Source organism: Babylonia areolata, chromosome 17 (assembly GCF_041734735.1).
Source record: "Babylonia areolata isolate BAREFJ2019XMU chromosome 17, ASM4173473v1, whole genome shotgun sequence".
In the NCBI taxonomy this organism is placed as follows: domain Eukaryota; kingdom Metazoa; phylum Mollusca; class Gastropoda; order Neogastropoda; family Buccinidae; genus Babylonia; species Babylonia areolata.
Window position 1 is genome coordinate 16,353,568 of NC_134892.1, and position 17,026 is coordinate 16,370,593.

The 17,026-nt window shown below is 45.3% G+C and overlaps 1 protein-coding gene and 1 long non-coding RNA gene across 4 annotated transcripts in view; one reads left to right on the forward strand and one right to left on the reverse strand.

Moving 5' to 3' along the window:
- Window positions 1–11,370, forward strand: part of LOC143291684 (glycoprotein-N-acetylgalactosamine 3-beta-galactosyltransferase 1-like) — a 25,534-nt gene extending 14,164 nt beyond the window's left edge. For both annotated transcript variants that reach the window (XM_076601698.1, XM_076601697.1), the window contains 5 exons: window positions 1,220–1,417; window positions 3,609–3,807; window positions 5,328–5,438; window positions 8,088–8,259; window positions 10,451–11,370. In XM_076601698.1, the coding sequence (XP_076457813.1) occupies window positions 1,220–1,417; window positions 3,609–3,807; window positions 5,328–5,438; window positions 8,088–8,259; window positions 10,451–10,657 (887 nt within the window). In that variant the 3' untranslated portion in view covers window positions 10,658–11,370. The remainder of the gene's footprint in view (window positions 1–1,219; window positions 1,418–3,608; window positions 3,808–5,327; window positions 5,439–8,087; window positions 8,260–10,450) is intronic.
- A 141-nt stretch (window positions 11,371–11,511) lies between these two features.
- On the reverse strand, window positions 11,512–14,974 carry LOC143291685 (uncharacterized). 2 transcript variants are annotated; one of them, XR_013056562.1, is made up of 2 exons: window positions 13,423–14,974; window positions 11,512–13,007 (listed from the first exon to the last, which is right to left on the reverse strand). It is a non-coding gene; the product is annotated as an uncharacterized LOC143291685 (long non-coding RNA). The 2 variants fall into 2 exon arrangements; XR_013056561.1 differs by having other exon boundaries at window positions 11,512–13,237.
- Between the last annotated feature and the right edge of the window lie 2,052 nt (window positions 14,975–17,026).

Genomic DNA, 17,026 nt, shown 5'->3' on the forward strand with positions numbered 1-17,026 from the left:
GTGTATGCCTCTGTCTTTCCGTCCATCTGTCTCTCTCTCTGTCCCTCTTTGTCTCTCTCACGCATAACTCTGTCTCTTCCACCACCAGTCTCTCTCTCTCTCTCACGCGCGCGCACGCACACACACACACACACACACACACACACACACACAGAGTCTGTCCTGTCTGTAGGTATCTCTCATCTACTATACTATCTCATTCACGTTTATTTTCCATGCCCCCCCCCCTCCCCTCCCCTCTCTCTCTTTCTTTCTTGCTCTATATAAATCTTCCCTTCTCCCCCTTTCTCTTACTCTTCCCTTTCTGTTCCTCTCTCTCTCCCGTCTCTCCCTCTCTCCCACCCTCTCTCTCTCTCTTCTACCATCACTTGAATTCTCTCACTGTTTTCCCTACCCCATTTTATCTCCCAACATCTACCCCTTTCTCATTTCTCCCACTCCTTGTCACTCCCCTCTTACTCGCTCTTGCTCCCCCCCCCTTCCCAATCGTAGCCCTCCCTCCCTCTCCCTCCATCTCCCTTAATATTCCCCATACGTATTGTCTGGGACAGATCCACAGAACACTCCCCACAACAGTATTGTTATGTAACCACCCGCCCTCCCTTCCCCCCTCTCCCCACAACACTATTGTTATGAAACCACTCTCCCTCCCTCCCTCTCTCCCCACAACAGTATTATTACGTAACCACCCTCCCTCCCTCCCTCTCCCCACAACAGTATTATTATGTAACCACCCTCACTCTCTGCCTCCTCCTCCCCACTACAGTATCATTATGTAACCACTCTCCCTCCCAGCCTCCCTCTCTCCCCACAACAGTATCATTATGTAACCACCCTTCCTCCCTCCCTCTCCCCACAACAGTATTATTATGTAACCACTCTCCCTCCCTTTCCCCCTCTCCCCACAACAGTATTATTATGTAACCACCCGCCCTCCCTTTCCCCCTCTCCCCACAACAGTATTGTTATGTAACCACCCTCCCTCCCTTTCCCCCTCCCTTTCCCCCTCTCCCCAAAACAGTATTATTATGTAACCACTCTCCCTCCCTTTCCCCCTCTCCCCACAACAGTATTATTATGTAACCACTCTCCCGCCCTGACCCCCACCGATATGCTTTCTTGTTTGATGATCTGCATTGCACACACACACACACACACACACACATACACACACACACAGCGCTTTTTAGCTGTTGACTTGACTGACAATCTCCCACAGTGCACACCCGCACAAAGACAGCGGACGAGCTGGCGGACAAGGTGAGGGTGCTGTGTTTCGTCACCACCATGCACGGCAAGGAGGAGAACGCCGTGGCGGTGAACGCCACCTGGCTCAAGAGGTGTACACGTCACCTGTTTGTGTCCTCCTCTCCGCTCAACTTCTTCAGCCAGGATGAGGTGCTGGTGCTCACTGAGGGTAGGTTGATGACTGTGGTGTGTGTGTGTGGAGGGGGGGATGTGGGAGGGGGGAAGTGGCTGGGGGGTGTAGGAGAGAGAGAGAGATGTCTGTAGTGTGTGTGTGGGAGGGGGTGTTTTGGGGGGGGAGTAGGGAAAGAGAGAGTGTGTGTGTTAACAAATGCGTGCCTGCTTGCAAGTGCGAGTGTGTTTTGCCAGTAACCACAGTAAGCAACTGTGAGAGAATGGGCGAGTTGGATCAATGATACTGTCTTCTGAAGAGTATATGAGTCAGAGTGAATAAAGAGAACTGTGATGCAAGTTACACTTTGGTTTAATGTCAGCACCTGTCTCCAGAAAAAAAAAATTTGACTGCATGGTATAGAATATGGCTTTTGGACATGTATGAAGATTGTTAGCCATTGGAATAGAAAAGATCTATGGTTTTTTGGACACGTATAGAGATTGTCAGTCATTGATTTAAAATAGAATCTGTGGCTTTTGGTGAAGTATAGATTGTCAGTCATCGATATAGAATAGAATCTATGGCTTTTGGAGAAGTACATATTGTCAGTCATTGACATAGGATGTATTGGTGGCTTTGGACACGCATACAGATTGTCAGGGCAAGTGCTCAGTTGGAGGGCAAAAGAAACGCATCAAATACTTCCTCAAATCGTCCTTCAAAGACCTGGGCGTCGATATCAACACGTTGGAGACACACGCTCTGGGCAGTCCAGCTTGGCGCAGCAAGATCACCACGGGAGCCCGTGCAGCTGAAGCCAGGCGCATCGCCAAGGCGCAACGAAAGCGTGCTGTGCGCAAGGCCCGATCAACATCCACTGCCACAACAGCACCCACTCACTTGTGCCCCACATGAGGGCGAGCCTTCAGGGCCCGGAATGGCCTCATCAGTCACCTCCGGACCCACATCCACCGATCTTCCATCTGATATTTTAAGCCATGGTCATCTTCGAATCTGAAGGACGAATATCACAGGTTGTGGCGTAGAATGGAATCTATGGCTTTTGGACACCTGCATGGAATGTCACCAAGAGGTGTAGAATAACACGTGATGGCCTTGCCAAAACAATCCTCCAAGAGAACTGTTGAAGGGTGGAGACAGAGTGGAAGACAGAAAAATCGATGGACTGACAACACTGCAGAATGCACGTGAAAACCACTTGCAGAGACCCAGGCTTTGACGCACAACCCACAGACCTGGAGTGTTCGCCCCCCAGTGACCCTTTACTGAGTTAGGCCAAAGGAAGAAGCAGATTGAAGTGTATGCATCAGATCGCTGTACGTCTGTAATCAGTATACTTCATTTCAGATCTGTCAGCAAAATGCGTCATTTTGATTAAATCAAGACAGCCTCAAGTATCGAAGATTTAAAACACATACCCCTTTTTTCTTCTTTTTTTCATTCTTTTTTTTCTTTTCTTTTTTTAAAACTCATTTTCATTTAAACTTGGGCAAACATTTTAGCGAAATTTAGTGGCGAAACTTTGACGAGTAAAGGATTATCCGCATTACGTTAACCACTTAATGAAACGTGTTTGGTAAAACATGCATGTGACTTCTTTTCTCTTTGAGAACGTCGGTTCACCACAAAACCAACGGCTTTACGGCGTAGGCTGTGCAGACTGTAAATCAGTGAGGTGAACCGTGTGGAATGTAAATGGATTATTTCATAATGGACGGATTGGTGATTGAATGGTGCTGATAAATGAACGGACTGATTTGTGTGCTCAAGTGACTTTTTGTTGGTTGATGTTTGGGTAATTGGGGCTGTTTTATTATCTTTCTTTTTTAGAATTTTTATTGATGGACTGTTTTAACTCACTCAGTACGGCCAGTCCTCTCTTCTCCTCTACACAGATCCCTCGGATGTCCAGAGGGTGTCTGAATGACCCAACCTTTATCTTCCGTCGTCAGAACTGTGGTATTCTTCGTCAACATTCACCTCTTCAGTATAAGAGCGTTCCGCTTGCAATATTTTGATGATGGTAATTGGGATGAAACGCTGTTAACGCCTTCTCTTTCGCCGTTCGTATGGAGAGAGTTAATTTGTTTGATTTCTGTGCCCTTCTTGCAGGTACTGATGCATTTGTTGGCTGATTGTTTTGATTTATTTGACTTTATGCTTTTTCTAGCAGTTACTGGTTTATTTATTGATGGTTGACTGTTTTAATTTGTTTACTTGTGCTCAGTTCCAGAAGGCAGGGATCATTTAACAGCGAAGACTTTCGCGGCGCTGAAGTACCTGTACCAGCACGAACTGGACAAGTTTGACTGGTTCATCAAGGCGGATGACGACTCCTATCTCATTGTGGAAAACCTCAGACTCCTCCTGTCGCGGTATTCGCCGGACAACCCCGTGTATCTGGGACATCACTATCAAAGCAAAAGGTTTTGGGTTTTTTTTGTTTGTTTTTTGGTGTGTGTGCTTACCTGCTCGCTCGCTCTCCCTCTGTCTCTCTCTGCCTCTCCTCTCTCTGTCTCTCTCTGCCTCTCCTTCTCTGTCTCTGTCTCTCTGCCTCTCCTTCTCTCTCTCTGTCTCTCTGCCTCTCCTTCTCTCTCTCTCTGTGTCTCTCTCTGCCTCTCCTTCTCTCCCTCTGTCTCTCTCTGCCTCTCCTTCTCTCTCTGCCTCTCCTTCTCTCTCTCTCTGTCTCTCTCTGCCTCTCCTCTCTCTCTCTCTGTCTCTCTCTGCCTCTCCTCTCTCTCTGTCTCTCTCTGCCTCTCCTTCTCTCTCTCTGTCTCTCTGCCTCTCTCTCTCTCTCTGTCTCTCTCTGCCTCTCCTTCTCTCTCTCTCTCTGTCTCTCTCTGCCTCTCCTCTCTCTGTCTCTCTGTGCCTCTCCTTCTCTCTCTCTCTCTGTCTCTCTCTGCCTCTCCTTCTCTCTCTCTATCTCTCTCTGCCTCTCCTTCTCTCTCTCTCTGTCTCTCTCTGCCTCTCCTTCTCTCTCTCTCTGTCTCTCTCTGCCTCTCCTTCTCTCTCTCTGTCTCTCTCTGCCTCTCCTTCTCTCTCTCTCTGTCTCTCTCTGCCTCTCCTTCTCTCTCTCTCTCTGTCTCTCTCTGCCTCTCCTTCTCTCTCTCTCTATCTCTCGCATCTAAGTCGGTTTAGATTTGATTTGTTTTTGTCCTCCAGAAACGAGATTGTAGTATCTAATTTGACATTCTACACTTAAAAAACATTAAGTACATTACTTGTGGTTGTAACTTCGATTACAAAATTGAAATAAAAATGAACGTTTTCAGACACTTTTCTTAAAACAGTTCTTACTGTCTGATCCGGAACTCTTTGTCCTGTTACAAGATTCACTTGTGTAACTGGTCACGGTGTATGATTGCTACCATCAGTTTAGGGCCTCGGTGTTTTCAGAATAAAGCATTTCGTGTGTGTGTGTGTGTGTGTGTGTGTGTGTGTGTGTGTGTGTGTGTGTGTGTGTGTGTGTGTGTTGACTGTAAATGAAGTGCCACAGAATAGAACATTGCCGTGTTTTTGGAAGAATGCTAGGAAGACGGCTGCGGCAACCCCAACTTCGACGGGACCAGTTTAGTGTGTGTGTATGTGTGTGTGTGTGTGTGTGCGTGTGTGTGCGCGTGTGCTTCTTTATCTCTTTGTCCGTGTCTGTATTCGTGTCAGTGAGAGAGAGAGAGAGAGAGAGAGAGAGAGAGAGAGACAGACTGACAGAGAGAGAGAGGGTGATTGCTGCTTCACTTCCTGCCATGTCTCCATAAATTGTACAACTGCTACTTTCTTCTTATTCTTTTTTTTTCTTCATTTATTTACGCAACAAAACAGCACTACTTCCTTATTCAGTTACGTGAGCTTCTGACCCTCCAAGCCCTCCCCCCCCCCCCGCGTCCCCCGCCTCACCCCCACCCCCCCCACCCCCCAGCCCTGTATCCAAGACTGATGCTGTGTGCAGGTGGAAAGCGGGCAACGGCTACATGAGTGGAGGAGCCAGCTATGTCCTCAGCCGGCAGGCACTGAGGATCATGGTGGAGAAAGGACTGCCAGAAAACGGCGGAGTGTGCAGGTAGGGGGGCTGGGTGGTTCTCGTGCGCGCGTGCTGCGTGCTGGTACGTGTGCACGTGTGTGTGCGTGCTCAGGCTGTTCCTTGTCTCCGTATATGTGTGTGTGTGTGTGTGTGTGTGTGTGTGTGTGTGTGTGCGCCTGTTAGTGACAGTGAGAGTAATATAGGATATACCCCGTTCCCAGCGGGGACAGGTTTTCTGGCGGTGAAGGCTCAGAGCAGAGAAAGAGCCGGCCGTTGTCAGGTTCACTAAAACGTAGTCGATGAAACCAAGACTTTACAGTGCAGCGTAAAACATTTTTTTTAATAAAACCAGGACATTACATTGGCACTACAGTGCGAAACAGTTTCATAAAACCAACTCGTTACTTTACATTGAAGTGTGAAACACATTTCATGAAACAGGCATCACAGTATGATGTAAAACACATTTCATGAAATAAAGACATAACAGCATAGAACAGTTTCATAAAACCAAGACATAACATTACAGTGTAAGAGTTCCATAAAACCAAGACATAACGTTACACTATAGTGTAAAACAGTTCCATAAAACCAAGACATAACAGTTTAAGACAGTTTCATGAAAGCAAGACATAACATTACAGTGTAAAACAGTTTCATAAAACCAAGATATTACAGTGTAAAACAGTTCCATAAAACCAAGACATAACATTACAGTGTAAGACAGTTCCATAAAACCAAGACACAACATTACAGTGTAAAACAGTTCCATAAAACCAAGACAAAACATTACAGTGTAAAACAGTTCCATAAAACCAAGACATAACATTACAGTGTAAAACAGTTTCATAAAACCAAGACATAACATTACAGTGTAAAACAGTTTCATAAAACCAAGACATAGTATTACACAACAGTGTAAAATAGTTTCATGAAACCAAGACATTACATTACAGTGAAAAACACATTTCATGAAATAAAGACATTACAGTACAATGTAAAACACATTTCATGAAATAAAGACATTACAGTACAATGTAAAACACATTTCTTGAAATAAAGACATTACAGTACAATGTAAAACACATTTCTTGAAATAAAGACATTACAGTACAATGTAAAACACATTTCATGAAATAAAGACATTACAGTACAATGTTAAACACATTTCATGAAATCAAGACATTACAGTACAATGTAAAACACATTTCGTGAAATGAAGACGTTACAGTACAATGTAAAACACATTTCGTGAAATAAAGACATTACAGTACAATGTTAAACACATTTCGTGAAATAAAGACATTACAGTACAATGTAAAACACAAATAAAGACATTACAATACAATGTTAAACACATTTCATGAAATCAAGACACATTTCAGTGGGAAACATATTTCATAAAACCAAGACATAACATTACACAACAGTGTACTTATTTTACTGTCAAAGTGGATTTTTGTACAGAATTTAGCCAGGAAAATTCACAACTCTCATGTTGCCGTGAGTTCTTTGACGTGCGCTAAGTGCATGTTACACAAGGGGCGTCGGTTTATCGTCTCATCCGAATGACTAGCGTGTAGACCACCACTCGAGGTCCAGTGGAGGGAAACTCGTGGTGGGTGTGGGGTTTGATCCTGCACACCCAGAGTCTCCAGCCTCCTGCTGTGGATGTCTTCCTTACACCACCCCACTGCAGGTGGTCTGGGGAGAAGCCCCCAGCCCTGATCCTATGCTGTGGAACTTCCGTGCTGCTGCCAGTGCACTGCTACTTTACGTTTGACTTTTCTTGGCAGTTTTGCGCGCGCGCGTGCTCGTGTGTGTGTGTGTGTGTGTGTGTGTGTGTGTGTATGTGTGCGCGCGCAAACATGTGTGTGTGTGTGTTCAGGCAGAACATACGCATACGTTCACAGGTGTACACACTTGTGCACACACATACAATGATACATGCATTTCCTCTAAAATCACAATGTGATTAAACGGAAGAACACACACACACACATACATATACACGCACACATATACATGCACGTGCACTCGAGCACACACACACACACACACACACACACACACACACACACACACACACACACACACACACACACACACACACACACACACACACACACAGAGTTACAGGCAGAATGACATCATTGACTGACAACAGGATGGCACTGTGTGGTACTGGATCAACTGAGTGATTTGTTGAGTTGCACATTAATCAGCAACTGATTACACGTACCCACCGCCCCCCCTCTCTCTCTCTGTCTCTCTCACTCTCACTGTATCAGCCTCTCTCTCCCTCCCTCCCCATCTCTCTCTCTCTCCCATTAATGTAAGTATCCCTCTCTCTCCCATTAATATAAATATCTCTCTCTTTGTGTGTGTGTGTGTGTGTGTGTCTCTCTCTCCCTCCCTCTCCTATCAGTCTCTCTTTCTCTCACTCCCTCCCCCCTCACCTTGTCTCTCTCTTTCCCATCAATTTCTCTCTCTCACACACACTCTCTCTCCCTTTCTCTTCCTCCCTCTCCCCTCTCCCATAAATCTCTCTCTCTCTCTGTCTCTGTCTCTCTCTCTGTGCGCCTCTACATAAGTAACAATATCAGGTCTCCCCCCGCCCCCACCCCGCCCCTTCCCCGTGACTGTCCGCACACACATTGACGTGCTGCACGTGGCTGTGTTGTGCAGGCCCCAGGAGCCGGACGAGGACGTGGAGGTGGGCAAGTGTCTGTACGCCCTGGGCATCCAGCCCCACACCACGGTGGACGTGTACGGCCGTGAGACCTTCCACCCGGGCCACTTGCAGGAGGCCTACTTCACGGCCCGGGACTCGGGCTACTCCATCCACCCCAAACAGATGGTGGGTACTCACACCGCTGTACTGGTGGGTTCAGTTTTGCTGTTTGCCAGCCCAGTCATTCGTTTCCAGGGAGAACCGAGGAACTGTCAGCAGAGAGGTGTCAAATGAGCGCAGCGACCTAGAGGGACGGTACAGATGGAGAAGATCTGAAAGATACGGTGGCATATTGTTGTGATAGAGACACTGAAAGCAGAGACATGCTACTTTGTATTGGATTCTTGCTTTAAACAGAAAGCCAGTGAAGTGTTCAGAGCAGTGATGCAGCGCTCTCATGCCTGGGTTTACGGAGCATGAGTCTGGCAATATCTGTGTTTGTTTTTTTAACTGGGCACTAGAAATTGCCCGTAAAGGGTTGTGCATGAAAGTTTTTTTTCACTTTAGTTTTTAAATGTGTTTTTTTAAACATTGGTTTCTACATTGTGCAGTGCAGTTGTGCATGTTTTACATGGAAAGGCGCTTTATGAATTAAATGATGATTATTATTATTATCGTTGTTATTAAATGTCAACATGCAGTGTAACATCGGGAGGGGGAAAATGTAGCGCCCTCCCACCCCCATAAAAAAGAAACGAGAAAATCAAAAGATTAGACACAGACGGACATACAACAAACATATAAACAGACAGACGTTAAATGCAACAAAAGAGCAGTCAGATCAGGAAGCTTTGCATCATAATGTATGGGCTTTGAATTTTGATATTCAAAAACTCGTACGCAATAAGAAAACGATCTGAACCAAGTTTGTGGCAACAATTGAGTTAGTACTACAGATATGGTGGGCTCCATTCCGGGAGCCCCATTTTCCAGTTCCTGAGGGAAATCAATGTTTTTAAATGGATTTGAATTCTACATGGTTTGAGACATACGTTGGTGACGTGATCTTATTTGTATTTGTATTTCATTTTATCACAGCAGATTTCTCTGTGTGAAATTCGGGCTGCTCTCCCCAGGGAGAGCGTGTTGGACTCGCTACACTACAGCGCCACCCCTTTTTTTTTTCTTTTTTTTTCCCTGCGTGCAGTTTTTTTTATTTGTTTTTCCTGTCGAAGTAGATTTTTCTACAGAATTTTGCCAGGAACAACCCTATTGTTGCCTTGGGTTCTCTACGTTCGCCAAGTGCATGCTGCACACGGGACTGCGCTACTTATCTTGATAGACCACTCAGCCGTTACAGGCAGTTGGCATGATTATGATGGTCTGGCTGTGGCATCTTCCTGAACTGTCTTCTCCTGTGATTCTTTGCGTTCCATCAGTTCACCCTCATCCCCACTCCCTTCGGTTCCACAAAAAGAAAGGATAAATGAAACATGTGAACAGTTCTTTCTTCACTTTGTTTGTCTTTATTGTTGGCGCTGTATCTGCAGGACAAGGAATGGATCTTGGAGAAGCGTAGTAATGATGATAATGATCATTTAAAGAGTTTTTTGAATTGACAAAGAAATTATTTCCTATTGTTCCTATTTGCTTGTTTTGTGATAATGCACCACCCCACCCCCTCCCCCAGCCCCAACCCCCCTCAGCCAGCAAGGTCGCCAGAAGTGTTGTGAAGAAGAAAAACGAGAAGAAGATGGAGAGACAACAAAAAGAACAACAACAATGGTGACAGCAGCAATTATGTAGACTTGACTGCCACGACCCCCCCCCCCCCCCCTCCTCCCCAACCCCCCCCCCCTCCCCTCCCCCCGGCACTCCCTCTCCCTGTGCAGTCAGAGATGTCGCGGACTTCTGATCAGTGATCAGCACACGGATAATCATATTGTATTGTATTACTCTTTTTGTCACAACAGATTTCTCTGTGTGAAATTCAGGTTGCTGTCCCTTGAGAGAGCTTGTCGCTGCACTGAAAGCGCCACCTGTGGGTTGGTTTTTTTTGTGTGTGTTTTTGTTTGTTTGTTTGTTTTCCTATCGAGGTGGATTTTTCTACATAATTTTGCCAGGGACACCCCTTTCGTTGCCGTGGGTTCTTTTACGTGCGCTAAATGCATGCTGCACGCGGGACCTCGGTTTATTGTCTCATCCGAATGACTAGCGTCCAGACCACCACTCGAGGTCTACTGGAGGGGGGGGGGGGGAAAGAAAATACTGGCGAGTGTGGGATTCGAACCAGTGCGTTCAGACTCTGGCTTGCTAGGCGGAAGTGTTACCACTAGGCCACCACTGCACGTGATGACGATGACGACGCTGTGTGCAGGGCCCTAACTGCTGCAGCCAGCTGACCATCACCTTCCACCACCTGTCCGTCAAGACCATCTACACGCTGGAGCTGCTGCTGTACCACATTGACGTTTACGGACGTCACTCCGATGACGCCACCCTACGTCAGACGCTGTTCAAGTCCGGGGAGGAACTCTTGCCGCCCAAAGACAATGAAGATGAAGCGCTGAATCTGTCCTATTGATGACACTGGACGTGTGTCTGAGGGGAGGGGTGTGTGTGCGGGGGTGGGGTTTTGATTGGGAGGTGGTTGGTGGAGGAGGTTGGGGATGAGGTGTGGAGGCGTACTTCTTGAAAGGGATATCAGTCGTGCGAGCGGAGTGTGTGTGTGTGTGTGTGTGTGTGTGTGTGTGTGTGTGTACACTTATTATGTTTAAAAAAAACACCTTCATGCGATTTTTACGTGCACGTTGTACTTGCCTTTGCATGGTGCATTTTGCCTCTCTCTCACATATATGTATGTGTGTGTCTGTGTATGAGAGAGAGAGAGAGAGAGAGAGACATGACGGTGTGTGGTGTTCAGAGAGTAACTTGAGGTTTTTTTCCTCGGAGAGCACACACGGCCAAGGGCGGCTTTCCATCTTGCTCATCCTGGGCGAACTGCGCCTTAGTGCTGTGTGCCCCATCTCTCCTCACCACCTCCCTCGTTCAGTCTTCCTGCGGGGCGGCGGGGATTTGACCCGTGATTTTCTGTCCGTGTGGAGTATTTTTGTGTGAGAGCCAGTGCAGAAGCGTTCTCCGGTTTTCTGCTTCGCAGACTATCCGTGACTGTTCCCTGCCAAGAAAAAAGGAACATGTATCTCTGACTCAGTTTTTGAGCACACGTCGATCTTGCTCAACACTGTGGATGCTGAATCCTATGAGAATTGCTGTTTATGAAAAGTTGCGAACTTCTTTTGCGCACAGCATTGCATCACTGTTTTAAAAAATCATCAGAGAAAGACGGATTTCAGTTAAATATCCGCACTTTGGTCGTGAGTTTGATCCTTTTTTTTTTTATACATAATTCCCAAATGTTATTTACTGTCATAAATATGATTCTTGTGCGTTTGTTTGTTGTTGATTTTTTTTTAACTGAATGCTGGTCATGACGTCTCCATTATGTTTGTTAGTGTAACGAACCAGTTCAACTCTGCAACCAAAATAAGACCCAGCAGTAATAGCCAGAACAACTCCCGGGAGTATTTCAGTCTGTGAGTTTTTCAGTCAGTGGTTTTTCAGTCTGTTCGTCATTCTGATTCCCTCGCATCTTTTAAATCTCGTCTCAAAACTCACCTTTTCCCTCAGCAATAAGTTCAATTGTGGCAGGTCCACTTCCTTTGCGTTAGTTGTGCTTGACTATGTGTGTATACATACGTATGTGTACATAACTACATGCATGTATATGAATGTGTATAGTGTGCATGTGTTTATATAAATTTCTGCCTGCCTATGTGCGTGTATGTGTTAGGGTTAGCTGTTAGATACACATGTATGTTAAAATGTATTATGCATTGTGTGTGTGTGTGTGTGTGTGTGTGTATCGTCACATTTTGGTGTGTGTATGTAACATTGATGTAATATTTTATGTTAACAAAAGCGTTTTTGTAAAGCGCCTAGAGCAGATATCTGGATAGTGTGCTATATAAGTATCCATTATTATTATTATTATTATTATTCGTTGTGCATTGTTGGGCCTCCCATTGTGTGGCGTTGTGCATCCTTTTTGGTGTGACTTAGTGTTGATTCCGGATTGCTGTCCTCACAACGTTCCATAACTCTCTCTCTCAGTCTCTCTTGAATACTTCACATTTTGTTTAAGGGTCCTTGGTTTAAGAACTGTAGAAAAATAACACTGTGAGTACATTATAATGTTATTTTTTTCTGCAGAGCGTAATCAGCTTGCAGCTATGACAGTGTCCTTTGGGGACAAAAAAAAAAAAAAAAAGAGCTGAAAACAATGAAGGGGAGAGGGAGGGAGGGAGGGAGGGAGTTGAGAGAATCAGCGATGACTGTTGTGCCATTGACACTTGGTGCCATTTCTCTTTCTTTTTTTTTCTTCTTTTTTTTGTTTAGACTTTGTGTTGTCCTTTGCGGTGAAGGCTATGTTTTCTCTTGAAACGTCATCATCTTCAACAGCACGTAGAATCATGTGAACGTGTGACGACTGCTGTGCCCTTCAGTCACCCGCTTCACGTGACACCGTGTGACGACTACTGTGCCCTTCAGTCACCCGCTTCACGTGACACCGTGTGACGACTACTGTGCCCTTCAGTCACCCGCTTCACGTGACACCGTGTGACGACTACTGTGCCCTTCAGTCACCTGTTTCACGTGACACCGTGTGACGACTACTGTGCCCTTCAGTCACCCGCTTCACGTGACACCGTGTGACGACTGCTGTGCCCTTCAGTCACCCGCTTCACGTGACACCGTGTGACGACTGCTGTGCCCTTCAGTCACCTGTTTCACGTGACACCGTGTGACGACTACTGTGCCCTTCAGTCACCTGCTTCACGTGACACCGTGTGACGACTACTGTGCCCTTCAGTCACCTGTTTCACGTGACACCGTGTGACGACTACTGTGCCCTTCAGTCACGTGGTTCACGTGACACCGTGTGACGACTGCTGTGCCCTTCAGTCACGTGGTTCATGTGACACCGTGTGACGACTACTGTGCCCTTCAGTCACCCGCTTCACGTGACACCGTGTGACGACTACTGTGCCCTTCAGTCACGTGGTTCACGTGACACCGTGTGACGACTACTGTGCCCTTCAGTCACCTGCTTCACGTGACACCGTGTGACGACTACTGTGCCCTTCAGTCACGTGGTTCACGTGACACCGTGTCATATCTGCCTTTGTCTTTATGTGTCAGGGAGGGGGAGTGATTGTGTGTGAGCGTGCGTGCCCTTCAGTCACGTGGTTCACGTGACACCGTGTGACGACTACTGTGCCCTTCAGTCACCTGCTTCACGTGACACCATGTGATTTCTTTACAAAACGCATGCTCCACTTCAAATGATACATACTACACTGAAACATGACTCAGAAGTGTAGTTCGTACAGCCAGTATAGATACCGTGCCCGCACACAGCAGTCTGTCGTGTTGTCATGAAGCTTTTGTTTCCTTCTTTTTCTTTTTTCATGTTGGTTGGTATGGATGCTTACATATATTTATTGCATATCCTCGGTCAGAGACCAAGCTCTGAGCGCTTTACGAACACTGAGTCATTGCACAACAGGCTGCCTACCTGGGTGGAGCCAACTGAGAGGTGCCTTTAGTTTCTTGTGGCATTCAGTCAGGATTCAGTCATGCACACACACAGATACAAACACACAGACACACACACACACACACACACACACACACACACACACACACACACGCGCTCGCGCGCGCTCGTCTGTGTGTTTGTGTATTGGAGTGGATTTTACTTTGAAATATTGCCAGGGACAACTGTTGTTGCCGTGGATTCCTGTACGTACGTTTGCCAAGTGCATGCTACACACGGGACCTCGGTTTATCGTCTCATCCGAATGACTTGCGTCCAGACCATCATGTCTTCAGAGCAAGTGAGTGGCCAGCATGGAGTGGCAAAGCCCGTCCTGCACTGGCACAAGCGGGACTTTGGCCCCTGTCTCTCCTGCTTCTCTCTCCCTCGCTGTCTTCCTTCTCTCTGTCCTCTGTGTTGTCCGTGCATGTCAGTCCGTTCACCCACGTGTAGTGCAATGCTTGTCCCCGGCATGCCTTTCTTGAGGGGCCACAGCCTTTATTGAACAGCGAAATGGCCGTGTCCGTGTCCTGTTCACCCCCCAAATTCCCTCCCTTCTTCCCTGAAGATTCTGGACAGGTTTTTAATGGCTGATGTATCAAGTACAGCCAAGGTGGGTCAGTGGGTCGCCTCATCCATGCAAGTAAACAAGGCGAATGGGGATCGGTTTGTGGTGGGTTTTCTTCCGCCGGACTTCTGGTATTGTCTTGGTGACGCCTTGAATGACTCTATTGTCTTGGTGACGCCTTGAATGACTATTGTCTTGGTGACGCCTTGAATGACTGTATTGTCTTGGTGACGCCTTGATGACGCCTTGAATGACTATTGTCTTGGTGACGCCTTGATGACGCCTTGAATGACTATTGTCTTGGTGACGCCTTGATGACGCCTTGAATGACTGTATTGTCTTGGTGACGCCTTGAATGACTGTATTGTCTTGGTGACGCCTTGAATGACTGTTCCATGTTTAGGGGCAGGGGTAAGTGGTGGCTGTACCTCCCTGCACTTGACAATCGGGAAGTGTGTATTTTTTTTCTTCAAAATTTATCCAATGTAATATCTGGGGAGCGGCGTCCCTTTCAGCACAATTTCACGTTGGTCAGGTTAGGGGACACAACGTCAACGATAACAAATTATAGATGATGATTGAAATACATTTAAGATGATTGAAATACATTTAAGATGATTGAAATACATTTAAGATGATTGAAATACATTTAAGATGATTGAAATACATTTTACATCTTGCCACCTGACGTGTGTATTTGTGTGTGTGTGCGCGCGCATTAGTTTGAATGCAAACAGTAACATTTTGACATGATATTCGTCAAGTTTCAAGTTTTAAGTTAAAAGTTATAATTATCCTTTCACTCCTATTGGAGTATGGAGGATTACTGCAAAATAATCTTCATTCCCAGAACAAACATTTCCAAATACACAACAACGTCACATAAAAGTTGAGAAAACACAAATGTCTTTTAACTCGGAGTGTATGGTCGAATGGGAAGCACAAAACAACTGTTTGAAATACATACGTTACCGCGAATCGCAGGTGAACGAGATGGCTTGAACTTGTTCAAAACGAAAGACAGTGTTACCAAGGATGAAAACCTGTAGGTCTGATCAATGGGAAACCAGCTAACGTATGCTGACATGAAACACCCCTTTCCACCCAGTCACCATTGTCCTCCAATCCGTTGTTATCATCTTTGTTTTTATTTTTGTTACGCTGATAATAATGAATGGCATTTGCAAAGCGCATTTCTCAAAGTAAACTTAGACTCCAGGAGCCAGTTGCATTGCTCGGACGGAAGAGCCTAGTATGGTCATAACCCGCTACTAACTGTGTGTAGTATGGAACTGACCAATGGCGTAGTTCGGTCAACGTAGGCATTTAGTCACGTGTAACTGTCAAAAGGTTAGAACCAAGCAGTGCAACGGACTCCAGGAACTGGAAATCGCCCAGACAACTGCAAAGAGTCCTGTTATGGTTGAAAACATTCCAGTCAAACAATCGTAGAAAAACAACAACAAAACATTAACAACAGCAACAACAACACACAACAACAATAACAACAACATCACACACACACACACACACACACACACACCAAATGAACATTCCGATAATTATGATTCCTTACAAGACAAGCTGAAACGAACCTAGAAGAGAACATGCTAAAAAAAACAACTAATGGTCACACTTAAGCGCATGACTCAACCCGATAATTGTCGGCCTACTTACAATAAATGCATACGTGGTCATTTACTTTCCAAATATCTTTCTAAATGTCCACTACTCCTCCCATTTCAACAAGATGGAATTTCCTGAGGATATAATGATCACGCGACTTTTTTTTTTTTTCTTTTTTTTTTACACTTCGTTCATTTTCCATAAGATCAATAATAATAATGTACGTTTATATAGCGTCCTTACTGATTATACATAATTATGAGACCAAAGTGATGACTAGTGATATCAGGAAAATCCATTGTATATATTGGACAACTACCCACTGAGCAAAGAATCAAATACAAAGCCGAAATGTCTCTGCTACCATGTCGTATGGAACTGCACCCCGATACCTCTCTGACATATTTCAGATCTTTGTACCCTCCCGTTCTCTTTGCTCTGCTGCCGATGATAGATATTCCACAACCCATTCCACAATCCATTCCACAAATCAGTTCACTTTGCTTGACAGACCAGCCGATTGAGCACGGCCATGGCAGAGCTGAAAGGCATCACCAATCATCACAGTTCACACACACACACACACTAACAACTGAACTGAAACCATTATTGTTCAACAACGGGAGTTAATGAAAATTGTTATCGAGATTTTTTCTGCGTGGTCGAATGGGTTATGTCCCTTGGTCTGAAATTTCGACGGGTGAAAATTTAAGGTTGATGTATTCTTATTATGATCATTAATTATTCTCTTAAAGTTATTATCAATGTCATGGTTACACATGCCTCACATTTGTTCTGGTTCATATCACTGTGTTTCAATCGAGGTCGATGCTCATATTTGTTTATTTATTCATGTATTTTATTTATATTTTTTTATTTGTTTATTTATTCATCTATCTATTATTTATTTATTTATTTATTTATTCGTGTCAGTTCCCGCCACAATACTGTCGTTTCTCTATGAGTCAGAAGAGCTGTCAAAAAAAAGAAGGTATAGCACTTGTACATGGCACAAAGATGGGCTGTTAGGTGCCTCACACGAAACAATACGTAGTGCATAATGGCAAACAACACCACATGAAGATATACAAGAAATAACAACA